This window comes from Symphalangus syndactylus, chromosome 12 (assembly GCF_028878055.3).
Source record: "Symphalangus syndactylus isolate Jambi chromosome 12, NHGRI_mSymSyn1-v2.1_pri, whole genome shotgun sequence".
Taxonomy (NCBI): Eukaryota; Metazoa; Chordata; class Mammalia; order Primates; family Hylobatidae; genus Symphalangus; species Symphalangus syndactylus.
In genome coordinates, this window is record NC_072441.2 from 79,091,441 (window position 1) to 79,117,243 (window position 25,803).

General features: G+C 43.4%; 1 protein-coding gene across 23 annotated transcripts in view; it reads right to left on the minus strand.

Annotated features, from left to right (window-relative positions):
• The window catches only part of ARNT (aryl hydrocarbon receptor nuclear translocator), a 61,864-nt gene extending 45,599 nt beyond the window's left edge, over nucleotides 1-16,265 (minus strand). For 6 of the 23 annotated variants that reach the window (XM_063626043.1, XM_063626047.1, XM_063626042.1 and 3 more), the window contains exon 1: nucleotides 16,048-16,213. In XM_063626043.1, coding sequence (XP_063482113.1) covers nucleotides 16,048-16,072 — 25 coding nt within the window. In that variant the 5' untranslated portion in view covers nucleotides 16,073-16,213. Of the gene's footprint in view, nucleotides 1-1,472; nucleotides 1,508-16,047 lie in introns of all 23 variants that reach the window. The other 17 variants (XM_063626054.1, XM_063626053.1, XM_063626051.1 and 14 more) reach the window with 10 other exon arrangements.
• Between the last annotated feature and the right edge of the window lie 9,538 nt (nucleotides 16,266-25,803).

A 25,803-nucleotide genomic window follows, 5' to 3' on the forward strand; every position in this document is an offset into this window, starting at 1 on the left:
CTACTCAAGAGGTTGATGTGGGAGGATCACTTGAGCCTGGGAGGTCGAGGCTGCAGTGAGTTGTGATTGCACCACTGCACTCCACCCTGGGCAACAGAGCAAGATCCTGTCTAAAAAAAAAAAAAAAGGTGCATTTTTTTTCTTAGTAAAAAATGGAGGCCTGATCTTCAACTTGCTCTTGTCATTTCAATATACATCATGAATATCTATCTACACACATATCTCACTGTTTTTTGTTAGTTCACACTGTATAATGTACAATATTTTGTGCATCAAATAACACTACCAACAGAGTGAAAAGGCAACCCATGGAACAGAAAAAAAAATTTCTTTTTTTTTTTTTTTTTGAGACAGAGTCTCACTCTGTCGCCCAGGCTGGAGTGCAGTAGCGCAATCTCAGCTTCCTGCAACCTCCGACTCTCAGGTTCAAGTGATTCTCGAGCCTCAGCCTCCCAAATAGCTGGGATTACAGGCACGCACCACCACGCCCGGCTAATTTTTGTATTGTTATTAGAGATGGGGTTTCACCATGTTGGCCAGGCTGGTCTTTAACTCCTGACCTCAAGTGATCCGCCCACCTCAGTCTCCCAAAATGCTAGGATTACAGGCATGAGCCACCGTGCCCAGCAGAAAAAAAAATTTTCGAATCATATATGCAACACAGAATATCCAAAATATATAAAGAGCGGCCAGGCACAGTGGCTCACACCCGTAATCCCAGCACTTTGGAAGACCAAGGCGGGCATATCACCTGAGGTCAGGAGTTGGAGACCAGCCTGGTCAACATGGTGAAATCCCATCTCTACTAAAAATACAACAATTAGCCAGGCATGGTGGTGGGCGCCTGTAATCCCAGCTACTCGGGAAGCTGAGGCAGGGAGAATTAATTGAACCTAGGAGGCAGAGGTTGCAGTGAACCAAGATCGCGCCACTGCACTCCAGCCTGAGCGACAGAGAAAGACTCCGCCTCAAAAAAATAAATAAAAAATAAAACGAAATATATAAAGAGCTCCTACAACTCAAAAAAAGCAAACCCAATTTTAAAATGGGCAAAGAACTTGAACAAGCATTCTACAAAGAAGATACACTAATGGCCAATAAATACATGTAAAGTGTTCAACATAACCAATCACTAGGGAAATGCAAATCAAAACCACAATGAGAAAGCATTTGCTACTCATTAAGATGACTATTATCCAAAAATTTATAAATAAATAAAGGGTTGGCAAGGATGTGGAGAAATTAAAACCCTCACGCACTGCTAGTGGAAATGGTGTTAATGGCAATAGAAAACAGTATGGAGATGCCTCCAAAAATTAAAAATAAAGCTGGGTGCAGTGGTGCACACCTGTAGTCCCAGCTACTCAGGGGTCTGAGGCAGGAGAATCTTGAGTCCAAGATCGGGCTGGGAAACACAGCAAGACAACATCGCAAAAAAAAAAAAAAAAAAATTAAATTAAAAATAGAATTACCACATGATCCAGCAATTCCACCTCTGGGTATATACCTGAAAGAATTGAAAGCAGGGTCTCAAAGAAACATTTGTACACCCACGTTCATAGAAGTACTATTCAACAATAGTCAGGGGTGAGGGCAACCCAAGTGTCTATCTACTGGTTAATGGATAAAGAAACTGTGGGGCTGAACATGGTGGCTTACAACTGTAAGGCTAGCACTTTAAAAGGCCGAGGGAGGAGGATCATTTGAGTCCAGAAGTTCAAGACCACCCTGGGCAACATAGTGAGACCCTATCTCTAAAAAAAATGAACAAAATTGGCCATACATGTGGTATGTGCCTGATTACAGGCGTGAGTCACCACGCCCGGCCAGGGTTTTGGTAATTTTTACCCAAAAAAAAAAAAGAGTCATACTATACAAACAGTCCTGACTTATAATGGTTCCATGTAGGGCTTTTCACCTTTATGATAGTGGGAAACCATTACAATTTCAGTGTAATGTACGGTGTTCTGTAAATTACATAATATCAATACTTTATTATAAAGTAGAATTTAAGTTAGATTATTTTGCCCACTGTAGGCTAATGTAAGTATTCTACACACATTCAAGGTAGTCTAGGCTAAGAATAGGTTAAGTGTATTATATGTATTTTTGACTTAGGATGTCTTCAATTTACAATGGGTTTATCAAGCCATAACCCCACCATAAGTACAGATGTACTTATTCTGAACTTTTTCTATTCCACGTAACAATATATTGCTATGGCAATAAATACACATGTAGATCATTCTTTTTAACAGTTACATAGTACTCTGTACTATAAATGTATAGTTATGACATTCAAACCTTCACTATTATAAATAATGTTTCAATGAACATCATTGTGTATCTTCATGCACAGGTGCCAGTACTTCCATATTATTTCTGAAAATGACTCCCTGGGCCTAAGGGTCGACACATTTAAAACTTTGATTGCCCGTTACCTGCCAAGGAGGTTATACCAATTTAGAGCCTCATCCACTGCATCAATTTAGCCATACCTCCAACAGCACTGTGTTTTGGGAATCCTTCAAATTTGTGGTCATTTTCTTGGTAAAAAACAATTACCACTGTTAGTTTAACATACATTAAGGCTGAGTATATTTTTATGTTACTGCTAATTTTTCTATTTCAGCCTATAAATTTGAAATAGTAAGCATATGTTACTTTCCTAAGAAAAAACACTTTTTCCATTAAAAAGAAAAGTTCAGGGCCAAGTGCAGTGGCTCATGCCTATAATCCCAACACTTCAAGAGGCCAAGGCATGAGGACTGCTTGAGCTCAGGAGTTCAAAACTAGCCTGAGCAACATAGTGAGATCCTGCCTCCATAAAAAAAAAAAAAAAAAGTTCATACTTCTAGTAATACATTTATATAGGATATAAGAGTACCATGGAGTCAAACTTGTAATCCCAGCACTTTGGGAGGCCGAGGCGGGAAGATCACGACATCAGGAGTTTGAGACCAGCCTGGCCAATACGGTGAAATGCCGTCTCTACTAAAAATACAAAAATTAGCCAGGCATGGTGGCGCGCCCCTGTAGCCCCAGCTACTCAGGAGGCTGAGGCAGAAGAATCGCTTGAACACAAAAGGCAGAGGTTGCAATGAGCCAAGATCGTGCCACTGCACTCCAGCCTGGGTGACAGAGCAAGATTCTATCTCAAAAAAAAAAAAAAAAAGATTACCATGGAGGCCAGGCATAGTGGCTCATGCCTGTAACACCAGCACTTTAGGAGGCTGAGGTGGGTAGACCACCTAAGGTCAAGTTCGAGACCAGCCTGACCAACACGGCAAAATCCCGTCTCTACTAAAAATACAAAAATTAGTCAGGTATGGTGGTGCACGTCCATAATCCCAGCTACTTGGGAGGCTGAGGCATGAGAATCGCCTGGGAGGCAAAGGTTGCAGTGAGCCAAGATCACGCCACTGCACTCCAGCCTGGGCAACAGAATGAGACTCTGTCTCAAAAAAAAAAAAAAAAAAGAGTGCCAGGGAAATTCAGAGAAGATAATCCTGGTTTAAATTAAGGCCTGGCATAGTACCTTGCAGAGAAGATGCTCAATACGAAGAGGAAACTGAAGGAAATAAAGAAGGCAGGTAACCAGCCCATGGGGAAGTTTCAAAAAGGTAAGTCAAGCTAGGCCTTAAAAAAAGTAAAGGAGGCCAGGCACAGTGGCTCACACCTGTAATCCCAACACTTTGGGAGGCCGAGGTGGGTGGATCACTTGAGGTCAGGAGTTCAAGACCAGCCTGACCAACATGGTGAAACCCCATCTCTACTAAAAATATAAAAAATTACCAGGCGCCTATAATCCCAGCTACTCAGGAGGCTGAGGTAGGAGAATTGCTTGAACCCAGGAGGCAGAGGTTGCAGTGAGCCAATCGAGCCACTGCACTCCAGCCTGGTCAACAAGAGCAAAACTCCGTCTCCAAAAAAAAAAAAAAAGTAAAGAAGAAGAAAAATGCATTCCACATAGATAAAAGTACATGAGCAAGTCTAAAGGGAGATATGAAAATACAGTCATGTATCACTTAACAACAGGGATACGTTCTGAGAAATGTGTCATTAGATTTCAACATTGTGTGAATATCATTGAGTATACTTACACAAATCTATAGCCACTATAGATGGTATAGCCACTACACACCTAGGTATGTAGGTGTATAGCCTACATACCTATATGTAGCCTACTACTCCCAGTAATAGCCTATTACTCCCAACCTGTACAACATGTTACTATACTGAATACTGTAGGCAACTATAACTCAGTGGTAACTATTTACGTACCTAAACGTAGAAAAAGTAATGTGTTGTGCTGAGACCTTATGACAACTATGATGTCACTGGGCTATAGGAATTTTTCATCTCCATTATAATCTTATGGGACCACCATCATACATGCAGTCCTTTGATGACCAAAGTGTCATTAGGTGACACATAACAGCAACTGTGAAGAGCTGTAAAGAAAAAGACCTATAAAAGGTAAGATGTCAAGTGCTAACTGAGAGAAAGCTTTGAAAGCCATGATGAAACACCCAGATCAGATTCAACAAAGACAAACATACAACTTTAAGTCTCAGTAACAAGATGAAAATATAAATTAAAATTAATCTGACAGATTTAAAGTTTGAAGTAATAGGTAGGAAGACAAGATCAATAAAAAACACGGTGACAAAGGCCTAAATGAGGATGGCATGACGAAAAGGTAGTTACTTCTAAAATTTTAAACTATGCAACTTCTGAATAAGGATAGTGAAGTAAACGTATCTATTTCTGCTCTCTTCTCTCTTCACTCACACACAGGAAAAAATTTTTTAAAAGAAAAAATTTTTACACAAGACATAAAACCACAAGGATGGAAAGAATAAGAGAAGAGCAGCAATAATTTTTTTGAAACTAGAGATAAAATGGACTATTGCCTTGGGAGATCAACAAGAACTAAATCCTAAACAGACAAGGGAAAAAGTAGAAAACCAATTCAATTTACACTATGGAACTCCCCAAAGTCTCAGAAGCTGGTGAGTCCAGGTAACCCTGGGTATGCAGGGTAGGGTGAATGAAGTGAAAATAAGGAGGATTAGTTCAGCATCTGTTTACTACAGAGATGGATTCCTAGATCCTTTTCTCTATTCCTTCTAACCAAGGCAACTATCCCTCTCCATTCTGTCAAAAGACAGATTTACTCTCTGGAGAGTATAAATCAAAGGTCTTACAGTCTAGTGAACACCAGGTAAAGGTGAAAGTGAGAGAGCCGTACTGAAAACAGGAAAACTAACACCAATGTATGCATACTACATGATTCATTTTTCTTCTGTGTTATACTGCCTATTTCCTATATTTCATATCTCCACTTTCTTGGTTTACTGTCTCCTACTGGTAGAGCCTATCTTCTAGTGGATTCCTGAAAGGGTGTAAGAAATGCCTTGGATGTATGAAAATATTTCTTCTATTTCACTAATTGATAGTTTGCCTAGCTATGAAATTCTAAATTAGAATTTATTTTTCCTCAGAATTTTGAAGGCATTGCTCCAAAGTTTTTTTTTTTTTTTTTTTTTTGAGACAGTCTTTGCTCTTTCGCCCAGGCTGGTGTGCAATGGCGCAATCTCGGCTCACTGCAACCTCTGCTTCCCAGGTTCAAGCAATTCTTCTGCCTCAGCCTCCCAAGTAGCTGGTACTACAGGCACGCACCACTACGCCCAACTAATTTTTGTATTTTTAGTAGAGACGGGGTTTCACCATGTTGGCCAGGCTGGTCTCAAACTCCTGACGTCAGGTGATCCACCTGCCTCAGCCTCCCAAAATGCTGGGATTACAGGCATGAGCCACCAAGGTCAGCCTGTTCCAAGGTCTTCTACTTTTCAGCATGACTACTGAGAAAAAAGACCAATCTGATTCCTCAATCTTTTGAATGTGAATAATCTTATTCTCTCTGAAGCTTATAGGATATTCTCTTTCTATCTGATGCTGATATTTCAGCATAATGGGCCTTGATGTGTGCACTGCCCCTTCGATGTGGAAACTAATGTCTTTCACTGGGACATTTTATTTAAACAGAAACAAAGAATTCTGTTAAAATAAATAAAAATGATGCCACTGGAGAGAAGGAAATGAGAGAAGGGGAGCAGAGGACTCCCTTATAATTTTTTTGTAACAAACATTTTATAAAACTATTTAAGTCTTTAAATATTAATATATGCATATATAGTTTTGATTTAAATAACTTTTATGTATGTATGTATACACATATACATACACACACACACACACACACACACACACACACGTATATTTGGCAAAAGACCTGAGAAGAGGTAATAACCCAGATAAACACATAAAAAATAAAATCCAAACACTTATAGTTCCTTAGCCTGGGGAAATGAAAAACTGAATTGTGATAGTGATGAAAGACACAGAAAGGTAGGAAGGACAGCAGATTTAAAGGTAATACTGGTGAGTACATACGTATATAGGATGTTAAAGATTATTCAAATAGAGGCTGGGCACAATGGCTCATACTTGTAATCCCAGCACTTCGGGAGGCCAAGGCAGGAGGATCACTTGAAGACAGGAGTTCAAGACCAGCCTGGCCCACATGGTGAAACCCCATCTCTACTAAAGATCCAAAAAATTAGCCAGGTGTGGTGGCACACTGTAGTCCCAGCTACTCGAGAGGCTGAGGCACAAAAATCATTTGAACCTGGGAGGCGGAGGCTGCAGTGAACCAAGATCGCACCACTGCATTCCAGCCTGGGCAACACAGAAAGACCTTGTCTTTAAAAAAAAAAAAAAAAAAAAAAAAAGTTTACTCAAATAGAGCTGGGCATGGTGCCATACACCTATAATCCCAGCTACTAGGGAGACCAAGACAGGAGGACTACTTGAGCTCAGCAGTTCAAGACCTGTCTGGGCAATACAGTGAGACCTCGTTTCTATAAATTAAAAAAAAAAACAAAAAACTATTCAAACAGAGATGCAGCCAGGCACAATGGCACATACCTGTAGTCCAGCTACTCAGGTGGCTGAAGTGGGAGAAATGCTTGAGCCTAGGATTTCAAGACCAGCCTGGGCAACATAGTAAAACCTTGTCTCAACTTTAAAAATAAAGACAGATATCTTTTAAATAGATAAAAAATATAGGAAAGTAGTTTATGTGAGAAGCCAGGAATGAAATTTTTGGAGTCTTTTATACATAAAAGATAAATGAAGGGTGATATGGTTTGGCTCTGTGTGTCTCCACCCAAATATCATGTCAAATTGTAATCCCCAGTGTTGAAGGTGCAGTCTGGTGGGAGGTTATTGGATTATGGGGGTGGTTTCCAATGGTTTAGCACCATTCCCCTAATGCTCTCTCATGATAGAGTTCTCAAGAGATCTGGCTGTTTGAAAGTGTGTAGCACCTTCCCCTTCTCTGCCTCTATCCTGCCAGCCATGTGAAGACATGCTTGCTTCCCCTTCACCTTCCGCCACGATTCCAAGTTTCCTGAGGCCTCCCCAGCCATGCCTCCCATACAGTCTGCAGAACTATGAGTCAATTAAACCTTTTTTTTTTTATTTTTTTATTTTTTTTTATTTTATTTTATTTTTTTGAGACGCAGTCTAGCTCTGTCACCCAGGCTGGAGTGCAGTGGCGCGATCTCAGCTCACTGCAAGCTCCACCTCCCGGGTTCACGCCATTCTCCTGCCTCAGCCTCTCCAAGTAGCTGGGACTACAGGCGCCCGCCACCACGCCCGGCTAATTTTTTTTGTATTTTTAGTAGAGACAGGGTTTCACCGTGGTCTCGATCTCCTGACCTCGTGATCCGCCCGCCTCGGCCTCCCAGAGTGCTGGGATTACAAGCGTGAGCCACCGCGCCCGGCCAATTAAACCCTTTTTCTTCATAAATTGCCCAGTCTCAGGTAGTTCTTTATAGCAGTGTGAGAATGGACTAATACAAAGGGAAGAGGATTATGGTAGGTACCAAGTGAATGTCAAATTGAAGTAGGAAGGCAAGCAGCTAGGAAGGCAGGTAGGTGGGCAAATGGGAAGAAATGAAGGAAACTGCTTGGTTTACTATTTAGTTCTAGCCCCAAGCCGGGCACTGTAGTGTACACTTGTAATCCCAGCTACTCGGGAAGCAGAGGTGGGAGGATCATTTGAGCTCAGGAGTTCAAGACCAACTTGGGCAACACAGCAAGACCGTCTCAAAAAAGAGTCCTACCCTCAAGGGTGAGAAGAACAAAGAAGAAGCATACTGAACAAGAGAAAGAAACAAGCAGAAAAATAAGCAAAAAGGACAAAGAAGGAACAATCAGTGATAAAGACCTAGCAACAGTGTCTCTGAAACCAAGTTTCTAGGAGAGGTTCAATTATGGAGTATCAAGAACTTGGAGAGGATTCTAATAACAACCCTAAAAGCTGCAGTGCATGATTCATGCCTGTAATCTCAGCAATCTGGGAGGCCAACAGCAGGAGGATCACTCGAGGACAACAGTTTAAGAACAGCCTGGGCAGGCTGGTGCGGTGGCTCACGCCTGTAATCCCAGCACTTTGGGAGGCCGAGGCGGGCAGATCACGAGGTCAGGAGATAGAGACCATCCTGGCCAACACGGTAAAACCCCGTCTCTACTAAAAATACAAAAATTAGCCGGGCGTGGTGGCACGCACCTGTAGTCCCAGCTACTCAGGAGGCTGAGGCAGGAGAATCGCTTGAACCTGGGAGGCGGAGGTTGCAGTGAGCTGAGATCACGCCACTGCATTCCAGCCTGGGTGACAGAGCAAGACTCCGTCTCAAAAAATAATAATAAAATTAAAAAAAAAAAAGACCAGCTTGGGCAACATAGCGAGATCCTGTCTCTACAAAATTAAAAAATTAGCTGGGCATAATGGTGCATACCTACGGTCCCAACTACTCAGGAAACTGAGGAGGGAGAATCTCTTGAGCCTAGGAATTTGAGGTGTTGCAGCAACCTATGGTCACGCTATTGCACTCCAGCCTGGCTGACACAACAGGACCTTGTCTCAAAAAAACCCTTAAAAGTATTTAAAGAATTGAAACACAGAACTAGGAGAAAGAAATATAGAATGTTAGGCCGGGCGCGGTAGCTCACGCCTGTAATCCCAGCACTTTGGGAGGCCGAGGCGGGCGGATCACGAGGTCAGGAGGTCGAGACCATCCTGGCTAACACAGTGAAACCCCGTCTCTACTAAAAATACAAAAAATTAGCGGGGCATGGTGGCGGATGCCTGTAGTCCCAGCTACTCGGGAGGCTGAGGCAGGAGAATGGCCTGAACCTGGGAGGCGGAGCTTGCAGTGAGCCGAGATCGTGCCACTGCACTCCAGCCTGGGTGACAGAGGGACACTCAGTCTCAAAAAAACAAAACAAAACAAAAAAAAAATAATTATAGAATGTTACAGAAAAGATTTTAGGAAACTACTTTTTTTTTTTTTTCCCTAGAGACAGGGGCTCACTCTGTCACCCAGACTAGAGTCCAGTGGCGTGATCATGGCGCACTGCAGCCTTGACCTAGCAAGCTCAGAGATCCTCCCACCACCTCAGCCTCCCAAGTAGTTGGGACTATAGGCATCCACCACCACATCTAGCTAATTTTTTTATATATATTTTGTGGAGACAAGGTCTCACTATATTGCTCAGGCTGGTCTCCAACTCCTGGGCTTAAACAATCCTCTCACCCTGGCCTCTCAAAGTGCTGAGATTACAGGTGTGAGCCACCACACTCAGCCTGGAAACTACTCTTCTAGCTCCTTTTTTCAGCACCTTGCACTTGGTTCTCCAACCAAGTAAGGCCTTGCCCCCAGGCTGCCTAATGTGGTATTTCACCCTTTTCATCTACAAAAAAGACAATACTCTACCTACCTCCTTCTCAAAAGATATCCATTGTACTACATTTCAGTAGGAAGGTGACTCTAAGTCACAATGGAAAAAATCTTAACTTAGAGATCAAGAATGATGACTGTGTAGATGGACTGCCAACAATAAAATTCTGTCTCTACCTTCTAGTAGCTATGTGACTTCAGACAAGTTACTTATTCACGCTCTGTGCCTTAGTTTCCTCATCTGTAAAACAAGGATAATAATACTTACCTAATACAATTGTTATAAAAATTAAATGAGAACAGCTGGCATATATTACTAATAAATATTAGATATTATTATAGTTAGTACAAATTCATGATGTCGATGGCTTAATTAGTCTTATCCCTTCAAAGGTATTTCATATTAACAGTGGGTTTTACATTCATTTTTATCCCACAAACACACATTGAACTCTAATCCAACATACTAGGCACCCACTGTAAGCACTGTGGTGCTCTGGTAAACAAGGAAAGCAAAAGTTCTGCTCTCATAGAACTTATATCCTAAGTATGCTGGTTTTGTTTTGTTTTTTGAGACAGGGTCTCACGCTGTCTCCTAGTCACCCAGACAGGAGTGAAGTGGCACAATCATGGCTCACTGCAGCCTCAACCTCCCAGGCTCAGGTCATCCTCCCATCTCCGTCTCCCACGTAGCTGGGACTACAGGGGATGCCACCACACCCTGCTAATTTTTTGTATTTTTTTGTACAGGTGGGGTTTCACCATGTTGCCCAGGCTGGTCTCAAACTTTTGGGCTCAAGCAATCCACCTACATCAGCCTCCCAAAGTGCTAGGATTACAGGTATGAGCCACCATGTCCAGCCCTAAGTATACTGTTGAATCCATAAACTTACTTGTCCATTCAACTACAATGAAAACATGGAGGGAAAATATAAAATGGGCCTCGTAGGGTGGCTCACACCTGTAATCCCGGCACTCTGGGAGGTCGAGGCAGGAGGATTGCTTGAGCCCAGGAGTTTGAGACCAGCCGGGGCAATATAGTGAGACCCGGTCACTATTTAAAATAATAAAAACTTTAAAACAACAAAATACAATGACGAAATTATGAAAAGTGACATAAATTTGAAGAGTTTATGTGAAAAGTTGGAGATAGTTGCTACAGACTAGACACAAAGATTAGTCAACAAAATAGGAAAGTGCAGCCTGGCATATAGAAGGAACTTAATTATCCACTCCTTTCCCTGGGTTTGTCTCCTTAAGTGTAAAATGATAGGCGTTGTCATATTTCCAACCTGAAGATTCACTGATGTCTACTTACTAAAGTCATTATGGCATATTAGGCAGTTTTTTTTTTTTTTTTTTTTTTTTGACGGAGTCTCACTCTGTCGCCCAGGCTAGAGTGCAGTGGTGCAATCTCAGCTCACTGCAACCACCACCTTCCAGGTTCAAGCGATTCTCCCGCCTCAGCCTCCCGAGTAGCTGGGATTACAGGCACCTGCCACCATGCCCGGCTAATTTTTGTATTTTTAGTAGAGACGGGGTTTCTCCATGTTGGCCAGGCTGGTCTCGAACTCCTGACCTCAGGTGATCCGCCCACCTCGGCCTCCCAAAATGCTAGGATTACAGGCGTGAGCCACTGCGCCCAGCCAAAGCAGCATTCTTAAAAACAGATGGCAGTGGGGCGTAGCGGCTCACGCCTGTAATCCCAGCACTTGGGGAGGCCAAGGTGGGCAGATCAACTGAGGTGAGGAGTTCAAGACCAGCCTGGCCAACATGGAGAAACCCCGTCTCTATTAAAAATAAAAAATTAGCCAGCATGATGGCAGGTGCCTATAATCCCAGCTACTCGGGAGGCTGAGGCGGGAGAATAGCTTGAACCCGGGAGGTGGAGGTTGCAGTGAGCCAAGATCATGCCATTGCACTCCAGCCTGGGCAACACGGTAAGACCCTGTCTCAAAAAAAAAAAAAAAAAAAAAAAAAAGGCCTTTGCAATATAATAAAATATTATCTCTTTTTTGTTGGGGGACAGGGTCTCACTCCAACACCCAGGCTGGAGTACAGTGGCATGATCATAGCTCACTGCAGCCTCAACTTTCCAGGCTCAGGTGATACTCCCATCTCAGCCTCCCAAGTAGCCGGGACTATAAAAGTGCACCACAGTGCCTAGATAATTTTTTGTATTTTTTGTAGAAAAGGGGTTTTGTCATGTTGTCCGGGCTGGTCTCAAATTCCTGGGCTCAAGCAATCCCCCAAAGGGATTAGAGGCACGAGCCACCACACCTGGCCATAAAAGAATATCTTGACATCTTAACTTTACATTGCATGAATTCCTATTTTCCCATATCTGAAAAAGGTAAATAAAGGTAACAGGTAAGAATTGTGTTAATTGACACAGTTAAAACTAAGTTATATAGGTGAAAATTAGCTAAAAAAAATTTTCTCCCTAAATGACAGCCTTACAAACCCAAACGGTATTACCCTTTTCCTTGTACTACATTCTCCATCCACAGTAACTTGTACATAACAGCACAAAAAGAATTCTCTGCTAATGAGAATACCAGAATCAAGAGAGAAAAAAAACCTACACTTACTACAAACTCATTCAACATCTCTAGTTTGAATTTGGAATTGTAAATCAAATACCTAATCTCCTCCCAACTGTTCCCTCAGCCAATGCATTACAAATCACACATTCAATTTAAAAAGTGTTCCACCTTGGCTGGGCATAGTGGCTCATGCCTATAATCCCAGCTCTTGGGAAGTGCCCAACGCAGGAAGATCACTTGAGGCCAGGAGTTAAAGACCGGCCTAGGCAACACAGCAAGACCCTGTCTCTAAAAAAAATTTAAAATTAGCCAGCCACAGTGGTGCACACCTGTGGTCCCACCTACTCAGGAGGCTGAAGTGGGAGGATCACATGGTCCCAGAAGGTCAAGAGTGTAGTGAGCCATGATTGTGTCACTGCACGCCAGCCTCTGTGACAGAGCAAGACCCTCTCCTATGGGGAAAAAAAATGTGTTCCTCAAAACTTGTCTAGTCCATAGATAAGAAAGAAATAACCTAAAGTTTCATAGACCACCTACCCACCGAGTTCTACTTGCCAGTGATAAGTAGAACTAGTGAAAAATGATAGAATATGAAGAATTATCAATTTGAGAAAAAAAATAATCACAGAACTATTACTTCAACACAACTCTTAGAGAGTATCAACCATATCTTACTCTTCTTCTAATGCAGCACCACAGTGAAAAATGCAGAAGAACCTGGTCCCCTTGAAAAACACTGCAGGGCCACCAGCACAATTAACATGTTCAAGCACTATTACTAACCCTAAGGATTAACTTGGCTGGGTCAGTGGCTCACACCTATAATCCCAGCAGTTTAGGAGGCTAAGGTGGGAGGACTGCTTGAGGACAGGAGTTCAAGACAAGCCTGGGCAACATAGCAAGATCCCATTTCTACAAAAAGTTAAAAAATGTATCCAGGTGTGGTGGTGTGTGTCTGTAGACCCAGATACTCAGGAGGCTGAAGTGGGAAGATCACTTGAGCTCAGGAGTTCAAGGCTGCAGTGAGCTGTGATTACACCATTGCACTACAGTCTGGGAGACAGAATGAGACCCTGTCTCAAAAATAAAAATAAATGTATTTTTAAAAAGGATTAACTCAAGCGAAGCTTAAAGAGAAGAGTGAAATATTTTTTAAAATCTAAAACTAACAAGAATTGTAAAAAAAAAAAAAAAAAAAAGAATTAGTACTACAGCAAAAATACAAAGCAGAAAAAACTCAAAGAAATAGGCATGGTGTCCCTGGTCCTTAAAATGGCTCTAAGGAAAGAAGGTGTGACAGTGTAGCAAAGAATTCTGACCTGAAAACATTTACTTTCACTAAGCACAGTACATTTCCACCTATGTCCCTCCTTTCATTAATCTCATTTCCCAAAATGCAAAAGGCTACTGAAAATCCACAATGTATCTATGATCTCTTCCTCTTGATATACAAGTACAAAGGGAGAAAAGAAAAAAGAAAATACATCTTCTGATTTGATTGAACTGAACATGGGATCGGTAAGTCAGAAGAGATGGAATAATTTTTCAACATCAAAAAAGAAATCTGGCCAAAGTGTCTCACATCTGTATTCCCAACTTTGAGAGACTGAGGCAAGGCTTGCTTGAGACCAGGAGATCAAGATCAGCATGGGCAACATAGCAAGGCATCTGTCTCTACAAAAAAAATTTAAAAATTAACCGGGCATGGTGGCAAGGCACCTGTAGTCCCAGCTGTTCGGGAGGCTGATCGTGAGAGGATCACTTGAGCCCCTAAGGTGGAGGCTGCCGTGAGCAGCGATCTTGCCACTGCACTCCAGACTGGGCGACAGAGCAAGGAGCAAGACCCTGTATCAAAAGAAAAAGAGGGGAGAGGGGACAGGGGAGAGGGGTGAGGAGAAAGGAAAACAAAGAAAAAGAAAATCTAAAAAGTGCAGAAGCAAGCAGCCAAGGCATAGTAAACAAAGCTGTTTCATTAACAAGGATTCTGCACACAGACCTACATACAAACACATGCTATTTTCCGCTAAGATTTAAGCTGATATTGATCAGCTTATGAAAATATGGTCAAGAGGCTGTCATTCTGGTTGCTGCTGTTCAAAAAACAAAACAAAATAAAGCAACCCCACCCACACAGCTGGAAAAAAGCTCTGACATATGAACTAAAACTTGTTTACCCAGGCCACTTCTTAATAAGAGAAATGCTTTGCAATTTAACTAGGGTTATATAAGTATTTTGCAATGTGTGATCAGTTAAAAATCTTGTTTATTTATTCCATAGTTAACAGATAGGTTATATTACTACAAGGTCAGGTTTGCCATAACGGCATTTTTCCTGTTTTATAGTTTTATCCTATCACTCAGCACTTCCTGCAATGTAATTTTTGCGATTAATTTTACCTCCCTTTCCTTTAAAAAAAATTTAAAAGATTAAAAAAAGATAATGACATGTGACAACCATTTCTTAAAATAGCTATTCCCAGAAACATGGTAGAAAAGAAATTTCAGTGATTCAACTGTCCTATCAAAACCTGGATATTGCAAAATCATACTGCCTTTCAGTAACATGAAAAAAATCTAATTTAAATTTCAACGTGGGGATGGGGGTAATCACTCCCACTGTTTTATTTTCAAGAAATTCTCCGCCCCACTCAACACACACACACACATCTCAAGGCCCTTTCTTTTTAAGGCTATCAAATATATTGGTTTTTGGAAAAGGATAGACTTTATTTTGCAAGAATGACCAAGGTCTGCAAGATAAACTAGACCCCTAAAATGAAATGCCTTCTAAGGAGAAATAACTGCAACATAGAGGAAAGAGGGCTGGGACTAGTAATTTGAAGATCTGATCTCTCTAGAACTGCACTACACCCTACTCCATCTCTTAGACAAAGAGGATCAAATCTTTTTGATATTTGATTATTTTTTGAAATTGAGAAATGGTGTGGAATCAAACTTTTCTGAAAGAGTTTGGAAATTGCCTCGACCTAGGCCTAACAAGATTTAAACCTGGGGCTGTGGAACTAAAGACCTGTCCGGAACCACAACCATTACACAAACCCCTGCAAGCAGCAAAGACACTACAGGCCCTCTTAACACAAGATCTAAGTTTCAAAAGTATAGTCCGGGGACGGAGACGGGGACGGGGGTTGCGGGTGGGAGGTAACAGCCTAAAGAAACGTCGTATATATCAAAGAATGTCCATTTTTTATTTTTTAAATTAAAATCTAAACCTTTAAATGTTTGGAAGCAACACCTCAACTAAAGAGCAATGTGGTCCAGGTTTATGAATCCAAACTACTCTTAAAGTAAACCGAGCCATTCTGCCTACAGTTTTCGGCATCAAGCGGCTCCAGCGGGCAGAGGGTTAAAACAGGACCACATCACAGACCAGACGCCGCCCGAGGAGTGAGGACGGGCCAGCCCCACACTGGCCGCCGCTCCAACGGAGGTCAGGACAGGGAGCCCCCAACTCCCACCTGCCCCCTCGCTCCCTCCACCTCGAGTCTACCCAAGTCCCCAGGATCGGGCCCCTCCCCAGGTCACCGCTCCCCCACTGTCTCTTCGCGGCCCTCGCCCCGCCCCAGCGCCTTCAGCTCCCGCTGCGTCCCCTCAGCCCTGGGTCTCCTTAGTTGTCAGCCCCCTCGGCCCCTCCCCTTTAGAGGCGCCCCAGTCCTCCGTCTCCTCACCGGGGTTGGCAGTAGTCGCCGCCATGGCCGTAGATGCCACCGCCGCCGCGCCACCCCCCCCGAGTGGGAGGAGCCGCCGCCACCGAACCGGGAGGGAGGGGAAGAGAAAGGCCACTCCCCAGAAGCGGCGCCTGACCGCCGCCTCCGCTACCGCGGAATCCAAGATGGCGGCTTCAGCAGCCCCCACCATTCCAGCCCCTGTGGCGGGGAGACCCCGCCTATATAGTAGGCGGAGTCAACACGCGGCCAGCCTCCTAAGAAAAATTGACCAATGAAAATGCCAAATCGACCAAGGGCAGGGCTACTCACTGCGCCAGCCAGTCCAGTGAAGGGAGGGCGAGGAAGAAGTCCAGCTATCTCCCTAATCCCGCCCTCCTTGCGTAAGAGGTCAATGACCGAGTAACGTCACTGAAATGCAATTAAAATAGGTATTTTAGGCTGGGCGCGGTGGCTCGCGCCTGTAATCCCAGCACTTTGAGAGGCCGAGGCGGCCGGATCACCTGTGGTCAGGGGTTCGAAACCAGCCTGGCCAACATGGCGAAACCCCGTCTCTACTAAAAATACAAAATTAGCCGGGTGTGGTGGCGCATGCCTGTAATCCCAGCTTCTTGGGAGGCCGAGGCAGGAGAATCGCTTGAACCTGGAAGGCAGAGGTTGCAGTGAGCCGAGATAGCGCCACTGCACGCCAGTCTGGGCAACAAGAGCGAAACTCCATCTCAAAAAAAAAAAAAAAAGGGATATTTTACTAAAAACCTTTGCTTGATGGTGGTGGATTCGTGGATTCATCTGAGTGGTTGCCCTGCAAACAATGTATCTTGTAAATCCTCTTTAGGTGCTCTAAAGAGCACCTAAACTTCACATGGTGATTTGTAATCCTTTCCAGTTTTTTTCCTCTTTTAAGGACTTTTGTCCCTGGTGAAAAAAGTTAAATGACTAACTTTTGAATGCCTGCTATGGAACTGGTAGTCTAAAAGGATCTGGGTGTTAACGGTTTGGTATGGGAGATATTGCCAGCCAAAACTGGAGGCAATGGATGAAGAAAGTAATTTGAGAATGGGTAACTTCCTTTGGTCAGTGACAGGGACATAGTGAGGAGTTTTGTTTGTCTGTTTTTGAGACAGAGTCTCGCTCTGTCGCCCAGGCTGGAGTGCAGTGGCGCAATCTCGGCTCACTGCAACCTCCACCTCCCTGGTTCAAGCAATTACCCTGCCTCAGTCTCCTGAGTAGCTGGGATTACAGGCGCACGCCACACGCCTGGCTAATTTTTTTTGTATTTTTAGTAGAGATGGAGTTTCACGACATTGGTCAGACTGGTCTCGAACTCCTGACATCAGGCAATCTGCCCGCCTCGGCCTCACAAACTGGCCAGTAAGGAGTTTTTAATAGGGAATCAATAAGATGATGGCTGTGTAGATTTATTTATTTTTTCTTTTTTCTTTGTTTTGGAGTCTTACTCCATCGTCCAGGCTGGAGTGCAATGGTGTGATCTTGGCTCACTGCAACCTCTACCACCCAGGTTCAAGCAGTTATCCTGCCTCAACCTCCTGAGTAGCTGGGATTACAGGCGCACACCACCACACCCGGCTAATTTTTGTTTCCTGATAATAGGAAGCATTGAGCTATTCGAGGTAGGCACTGTCCAAAATGCTTTATATGTATTTACTCATTTAATCCTCACAACAACGATGAGGTAGGTTCTACTACTATTTCCATTTTGCAATTAAGGAAACAGAAACAAAGAGGGTAAGCAAGGGACATCCAGCAGGTAAGTAATGTGGGAGGCAAACTAAAGGAGTCTGACACTGGAAACCTGTTCCACCCATCCCCCTATTTTAGCACTACAATTTTGCACTACAAAGTACTGCCTTTTCATGTATCGCTCACAAAATGTTTAATACAAATTTAATTAAAATTTTAACAAAAATCCCATTATGCTATTGAACATCTTTGCATTCTTAGAAGTTGTATATGTACTTCGCAGATTACATTGATCCACTTATTTAGTTCACTGCAAAGGTATTTTAACATAATTTACATGTTATTGTTTACATCTGTTAAAATTTCATTTTTCTTTCATTTTGTTGTTATATTTATAATTCACCAAAAAGAAAAAAATCATCCACCCAAAAGAAATACATTGGCTGGGCTGGGCGGGGTGGCTGTAATCCCAGCACTTTGGGAGGCTGAGGTGGGCGGATCATGAAGTCAGGTGTTCGAGACCAGCCTGGCAAACATGGTGAAACCCTATCTTTACTAAAAATACAAAAATTAGCCAGGCATGGTGCCGCATGCCTGTAATCCCAGCTACTCCGGTGGCCGAGGCAGGAGAATCGCTTGAACCTGGGAGGCAGAGGTTGCAGCAAACCGAGTTGCCCCTGCACTCCAGCCTGGGCAACAGAGTGAGACTCCATCTCAAAAGAAAAAAAAAAGTGCTGTAGCTTCTTTACCAAGTAAGATGGATTTTTCCAGAATAAATGCAAAATGTTTTTTATTTTATTTTATTTTATTTTGCACACAAAACAATAAACATTTTCTAAAAGTACATACTAACAAAAAGATGCATATCAAACATATTAGGAAGGTTGCACATGGGAAGACGGGGAATAGAAATGGGGCGTGGGAATTAAAGAAAATAAATGAGAGAGGGACTTTGTATGGATCAATGATAATAACTCAATCCTCTATTTGACAAAGAAGAAGGAGAAGGAAGAGGAAGAAAAAGAAAGTGGGATAAAGGATCAGAAAGGGAGGAAAATAGAAAAAATTAAGAGTATGACTCCAGGGTAGACCTGTTTTGTTGTCGCTTGGTTCGTTGGTTGGTTTGACAGTTGTATTTTTCATATGTTTCGCCATGTTCGCCAGGCTGGTCTCGAGCTCCTAGCCTCAAGTGATCAACCCGCCTCAGCCTCCCAGAGTACTGGGACTACAAGTGTGAGCCACCACATCCAGCCCCCACATTGCTTCTGGCCTCTGTGGTAGACCTCCCAGACAGGGCGGCCGCGCAGAGGCGCTCCTCACTTCCCAGACGGGGCGGCCGCGCAGAGGCGCTCCTCACATCCCAGAAGGGGCGGCCGCGCAGAGGCGCTCCTCACATCCCAGAAGGGGCGGCCGGGCAGAGGCGCTCCTCACTTCCCAGACGGGGCGGCCGGGCAGAGGCGCTCCTCACATCCCAGACGGGGCGGCCGGGCAGAGGCGCTCCTCACTTCCCAGACGGGGCGGCCGGGCAGAGGCGCTCCTCACATCCCAGACGGGGCGGCCGGGCAGAGGCGCTCCTCACCTCCCAGACGGGGCGGCCGCGCAGAGGGGCTCCTCACTTCCCAGACGGGGAGGCCGGGCAGAGGAGCTCCTCATAACCCAGACGATGGGTGGCCAGGCAGAGACGCTCCTCACCTCCCAGACGGGGCGGCGGCCGGGCAAAGGCAGCAATCCCAGCACCCTGGGAGGCCAAGGCAGGCGGCTGGGAGGCGGAGGCTGCAGCGAGCCAAGACCACGCCACCGCACTCCAGCCCGGGCAACACCGAGCACGGAATGAGCGAGCCTCCGTCTGCAGTCCCAGCACCTCGGGAGGCCGAGGCGGGCAGAGCAGTGGAGGTCAGGAGCTGGAGAACAGCCTGACCCACATGGCGAAACCGCGCCTCCAGGCAAAGGAGAAAAACCAGGGAGGGGTGGTGGCGCGCGGCGGCAATCCCAGGCAGCCCGCAGGCCAGAGTAGGAGTATCACGGGAGCCGGACGCAGGGAGTCTGCAGCGAGCCGAGTTTACTCCTGCGTGGGCCACAGAGGAAAGAAAGAAAGAAAGAGAGAGAGGGAGGGAGGGAGGAAGGAAGGAAGGAAGATGTTTTCCTGTATGATGTGGATAAATTTTGTGGTTAAAAGAGATCAAGTTACATTTCTGTAGAAAAAAGTTGGTAGAAATCATTTTGTTACAGAGATGCTTACACAACTAGCTACAAAGTTAATAACATATTCTGTTTGGAGAAAGTGCAACAAAGCTGGCCGGGTGCAGTGGCTCACACCTGTAATTCCAGCACTTTGGGAGGTCAAGGCAGGAGGATCATCTGAGATCAGAAGATCAAAACCAGCCCAGCCAATATGGTGAAACCCCGTCTCTACTAAAAATACAAAAATGAGCTGGGCGTGTTGGCACACGCCTGTAGTCCCAGCTACTCAGGAGGCTGAGGCAGGAAAGTCGCTTGAACCTGGAAGGTGGAGGTTGCAGTGAGCTGGGATCGATTGGGCCACTGCACTCTAGCCTGGGTGACAGACTGAGACTCCATCTCAAAAAAAGAAAAAAAGGTGTAACAAAGCTATTGGCAAAATTCTTTGTCAAATATCACATGGAGTCATGATACACAGCATGAAATGGCAATATCTGCCCTGTACCTGCTACCAGATGTTTGTTTTAAGAGTAGAAACCACTGATATACACAATATGAATCTGCTTACAGCATATAGGCAATACATAAGGAAAAATGCCCAGAAACTTCCTGTTTGGTTTATCATTAAAAATTCAAGACACAAAAGAAAACATTTTTCATTTAGATAAGAATTATTTTGTGAGGTATGAGTCAGTCTGAAAAAGATATCTTGGGATCAAAACTGATAGAGTTACAGGCCAGGTATGGTGGCTCACGGCTGTAATCCCAGCACTTTGGGAGGCCGAGACAGGCAGATCACTTGGGCCCAGGAGTTTAAGACCAGCCTGGTCAATGTGGCGAAACCCCATCTCTACTAAAAATACAAAAATTAGTCCGGCGTGGTGACACATGCCTGTAATCCCAGCTACTCGGGAGGCTGAAGCACGAGAATCACTTGAACCCGGGAGGCGGAGGTTGCAGTGAGCCGAGATCATGCCACTGCACTCCAGCCTGGGCGACAGAGCTAGACTCTGTCGCAAAACAAAAAAAACAAAAAAAAAACAAAAAAAAAAAACATGGATGGAGTTATAACTTTGGATGCAGAAAGAACACTGTTCCTACAAAAAAGATGTCAGTCCACTTTCCTTTTTTTTTTTTAGACAGAATCTCACTCTGTTGCCCAGGCTGGAGTGCAGTGGCATGATGGCTCACTGCAACCTCTGCCTCCCGAGTTCAAGCTATTCTCCTGCCTCTGCCTCCTCAGTAGCTGGAATTACAGGCACCCGCCACCACTGCCCGGCTAACTTTTTTGTACTTTTATTAGAGACGAGGTTTCACCCTGTTGCCCAGGCTGGTCTCCAACTCCTGAGCTCAGACAATCCACCCACCTCGGCCTTCCAAAGTGCTGGGATTACAGGCATGAGCCACCATGCCCAGCCCACTTTCCATTTTATTCAGAAAACAGTTCATAGCCAAAATATATTTCTCCCAGCCAGGCTCAATGGTGCATGCCTGTAGTCCTAGCTAATCCAGAGGCTGAGGAGGGATGATCACTTGAGCCCAGGAGTTTGAGGCCAGCCTGGGAAACATAGCAAGGCCTCATTTCTAAAAAATAAAATTTCTCCTGATTTTGATTCGACATTGAACAAATTAGCACAAACCATAACTATAGTAAAATATCATCCAGTGAGCACAATCTTTGAGAAGAAACAGATAAATTGGTGCCTTCTCCACAGTTAAGTGTGGAGGCCAATAAGGGGGGGGAAATGCTGTCAGTTTTTAATAAGGATTGAAGTAAAAATCTCTTCTTTATGATAGAGATAATATTAACATAAACCATTTTTGTTAGTTTAAGTAGGATTTAAGTAGGTTGCTCAAATGGTTCATCTGAGCAATACTTTCATTAACATGAACATATTACTTTAACTTCTAAATGTCATGGTTTGGAGTTTTGTTTTTGTTTTAGAGATAGAGTCTCACTCTTTCACCCAGGCTAGAATGCAGTGGCACCATCATTGCTCACTGTAACCTCGAACTCCTGGCCTTAAGCCATTCTCCCACCTCAGCCTCCCAAAGCACAGGGATTATAGCCATGAGCCACCACACTCAGCCTGTTTTTGCTTTTTAGTTCATGCCTTTTATTAACCCATCTTGTCTTCTGGTTTGTTGAAACAATAAGTCAGACAACATTTGCCACAATAATGTCTTTCAAAGTGGCTGGCCATAAAAACTCCAGCACCACACTCACCTGAAGGGCACTCACGACAAAGGCAACTAGTTTGGCATTCTTGTCCACTTTGTAATATTTTACGACAGTTAGCTTAACCTTCCTTCTCTTATGCGTATTCTTCTTGGGAGTGGTGTAATACTTCTTCCTTGGCACCACCACAAAGTCTCAGCACAATAAGAAGAGTGGACTCCTTTTGAATGCTGTCATCAAAGTACATCCATCTTCCAAATGCTTACCAGCAAAGATCACTCTGCTGATGAGTAGCAATTCCTTTCTTATCCTGCCAGGGCTTTACATTTTGTTTTGTATTAGAGAGTTCAACCAATGAACCCCAACAAATAAAAGAGTGATGTCTTCCCCATTACAAAAATCTGCATCTTGGTAGCAGTTCTACTGCAGATGGTGGATCACAAAGCAAACATTTTTAATGTTAAGAACAAAGTATCAGGATTTTGTAAGAAAAGCAGACTATGATGCAAATGCCTTGACTGCCAAGAGTATTTTATTTCCCAACACATGATAATTTTCTTTCTTCATCAGAGGAAAAAAATGAATGACACATTATTGAACCTATTCTAAACCACATCCAAATGTTGCAACCAAATGGGGGTAAATGCTTCCCAGAGCTGAATGCAGCCAATGCAACTGAATACAACTCCTGCTTTCTCTCAAGTTGAAGCATTTGACTTTTGAGGTTACTCTTTGCTCTTCTGCTTAGAATCTGACAAACCACTGAATGCTTTCACTAGAAATTCTCCAATATATCCTTGTAAGCTCCAACTATTCAGAATTATCTGGTAGCCATTAAACACTTCTTGCCATATCTGACAGACTCATTGTAAATACAGATTTTCTAATTTTAGTAGAAATAAAAATTAACAGATCAGATCAGGATGCCAGTTAGCAAATTTTAAACAATTAATAAATCAGTTGACTGTGAAGCCTGACCTACATGTTTTTATACACATTTTCAGCTTACCAATATTTAGCCATTACTAATACTATTACTATTATTTTTTATATTAATTTGTAAAATAATAGAAAATTACAGTTTTTTTCTGTTAACTATTACGGTAAACTGTTTTTTTAATTACTTAGAATGGTAGTTTTTAAATTGTTTTTTGTTTTTGTTTGTTTGTTTTTAAGACCAGTCAAGTGAAGGAACAAAGAAATCTGTAGCTGATGGGGATCAATTAGTTGTAAACACCAAGGCACTCAGACCAGCCTCCAAAGTTTTATTAAGTGTCTCTGGGTATGGTTGCCAGATTTAGCAAATAAAAATAAAGGTAAGCCAGTTTGATTTGAATGCTGGATAAACAACAAATAATTTTTTTTTTTTTTGAAATGGAGTTTTGCTTTTTTTGCCCAGACTGGAGTGCAATGGCATGATCTTGGCTCACTGCAACCTCCGCCTCCCTGGTTCAAGCGATTCTCCTGCCTCAGCCACCCGAGTAGCTGGGATTACAGGCACCCGCCACCACGCCCAACTAATTATTGTATTTTTAGTAGAGACGGGGTTTCACAGAGGCTGGTCTCGAACTCCTGACCTCGGGTGATCCACCCACCTCGGCCTCCCAAAGTGCTGGGATTACAGGCATGAGCCACGACACCCAGCCTATAATCACATCTAAGGAATGGAAACCAGATTGCAAGTGGGTGAGAAGTGAGTAGAAACTAAGTATACACAGTTAGTTAGCACAGATTACTTTTTCAAGAAACATGACAATGAAGAGAAAAATAATCAAATGGTAGCTGCGGTAGGGGTTAGGCTAGGAGTGGAAATAGTAAAATATTTCTATAGACTGAGCTTGTGGAAAGGAGCAAACTAAAAATGCAAGAAACATCCAGGCATGGTGGCTCACGCCTATAATCCCAGCACTTTGGGAGGCCAAGGTGGGTGAATCACTTGAGGTCAGGAGTTCGAGACTAGCGTGGTCAACATGGCGAAACCTCGTCTCTACTAAAAATACAAAAACTAGCTAGGCGTGGTATTACATGCCTGTAATCCCACCTACTCGGGAAGCTGAGGCATGAGAATCACTTGAGCCTGGGAGCTGGAAGTTGCAGTGAGCCCAGATTGCGCCACTGCACTCCAGCCTGAGTGACAGAGCAAGACTCTGTCTCAAAAAATAAAAAAATAAAAAAATGTAGGAAATATATATGCCTGAGAAGACAAGACTGATACTAGGGGATAGAAGGAGACAGGGTTAGGGCAGCATGTGAAAGTGTTCTCAGAAAACCAAGATACCCTTTTTCTAAAAATGTGTAGACATTTTGAAGTGGAGGAAAGGGAACTCGTGCGTGATGACTTTGAGTCTCAAAGAAAAGTAACAGGTGAAACTTCTGCTGGGAATAAGAGGTAGAAATGAGGTTGGGTGTAGCTGTACAGCTGTAAGCAATTGCTTAGGAAGTCAACTAGGTATGAACAAAACGACTGTGAATAATCTGCCACAGGAGTAGAAAAAGGAAACAAAAAAAGATCACCAAATGCTCTGGGGACCTAGACAAATTTAGAAAGCATAAATTTTCATGAAACTATGGAGCATTGTAATTTCTGTCAATACTCAGAAACCTGAGGAAAGAAAGTGAACAGTTTACCCACAATTGGAGAGATGATGAACTGATCAGTATCTTGAAGATGGAAGATTCTAGAATTGCAGAAGACCCTAGTTTAAAAATCTCTGAAAGGGGATGAGACTGGTCTGGAAAACAAATGAAGCCAGAAGTTATTGGACTGAGAAGAGAGGTTTAATTCTGGAAGCTGATGTTGATAGCAAATTCAAAAGTGGGAGAGTTGGAGTCACAGAGGATAGGCACTGGAACCACATATATCACAAAAAGTTATTAATAAGTAAAAAACGTGTAAAAATGTATCTGTGTGTACTTATGTTTGTAGATAGATATACATCTTCAAATCAATAAGTAAAAGATTAATAGCTCAGTCAAAAGGGAAAAGGATAGGTAAGGTGAAGATAGGTTTGTATGTATCTGCAAAATATGTAAATCAATAGAGATTCAAATACTATAGTAATTAGAGAAATGCAATTTTTAAAAAACTGAGATATTGGGCCAGGCGCGTGGGCAGTGGCTCACACCTGTAATCCCAGCACTTTGGGAGGCCGAGGCGGGCAGATCATGAGGTCAGGAGTTCCAGACCAGCCTGACCAACATGGTGAAACCTCGTCTCTACTAAAAATACAAAAATTAGCTGGGCATGGTGGCGTGTGCCTGTAATACCAGCTACTCAGGAGGCTGAGGCAGGAGAATCACTTGAACCCCGGAGGCAGAGGTTGCAGTGAGCTGAGATCATACCACTACACTCCAGCCTGGGCAACAGAGCAAGACTCTGTCTCAAAAAAACAAAAACAAAACAAACAAACAAAACAAAACAAAAAAGAGAGGAGTTTTTCGGAGGAGATGGTGTTTTTCTCATTTTTGTTTTTGTTTTTCTTGAGACGGAGTCTCAATTTCTTGTTCTGTTGCCCAGGCTGGAGTGCAGTGGCTCGATCTCAGCTCACCGCAACCTCACCCTCCCGGGTTCAAGCAATTCTCCTGCCTCAGCCACCCGAGTAGCTGGGATTACAGGCGCATGCCACCATGTCCAGCTAATTTTTTGTATTTTTAGTAGAGACAGGGTTTCACCATGCTGATCAGGTTGGTCTCGAACTCCT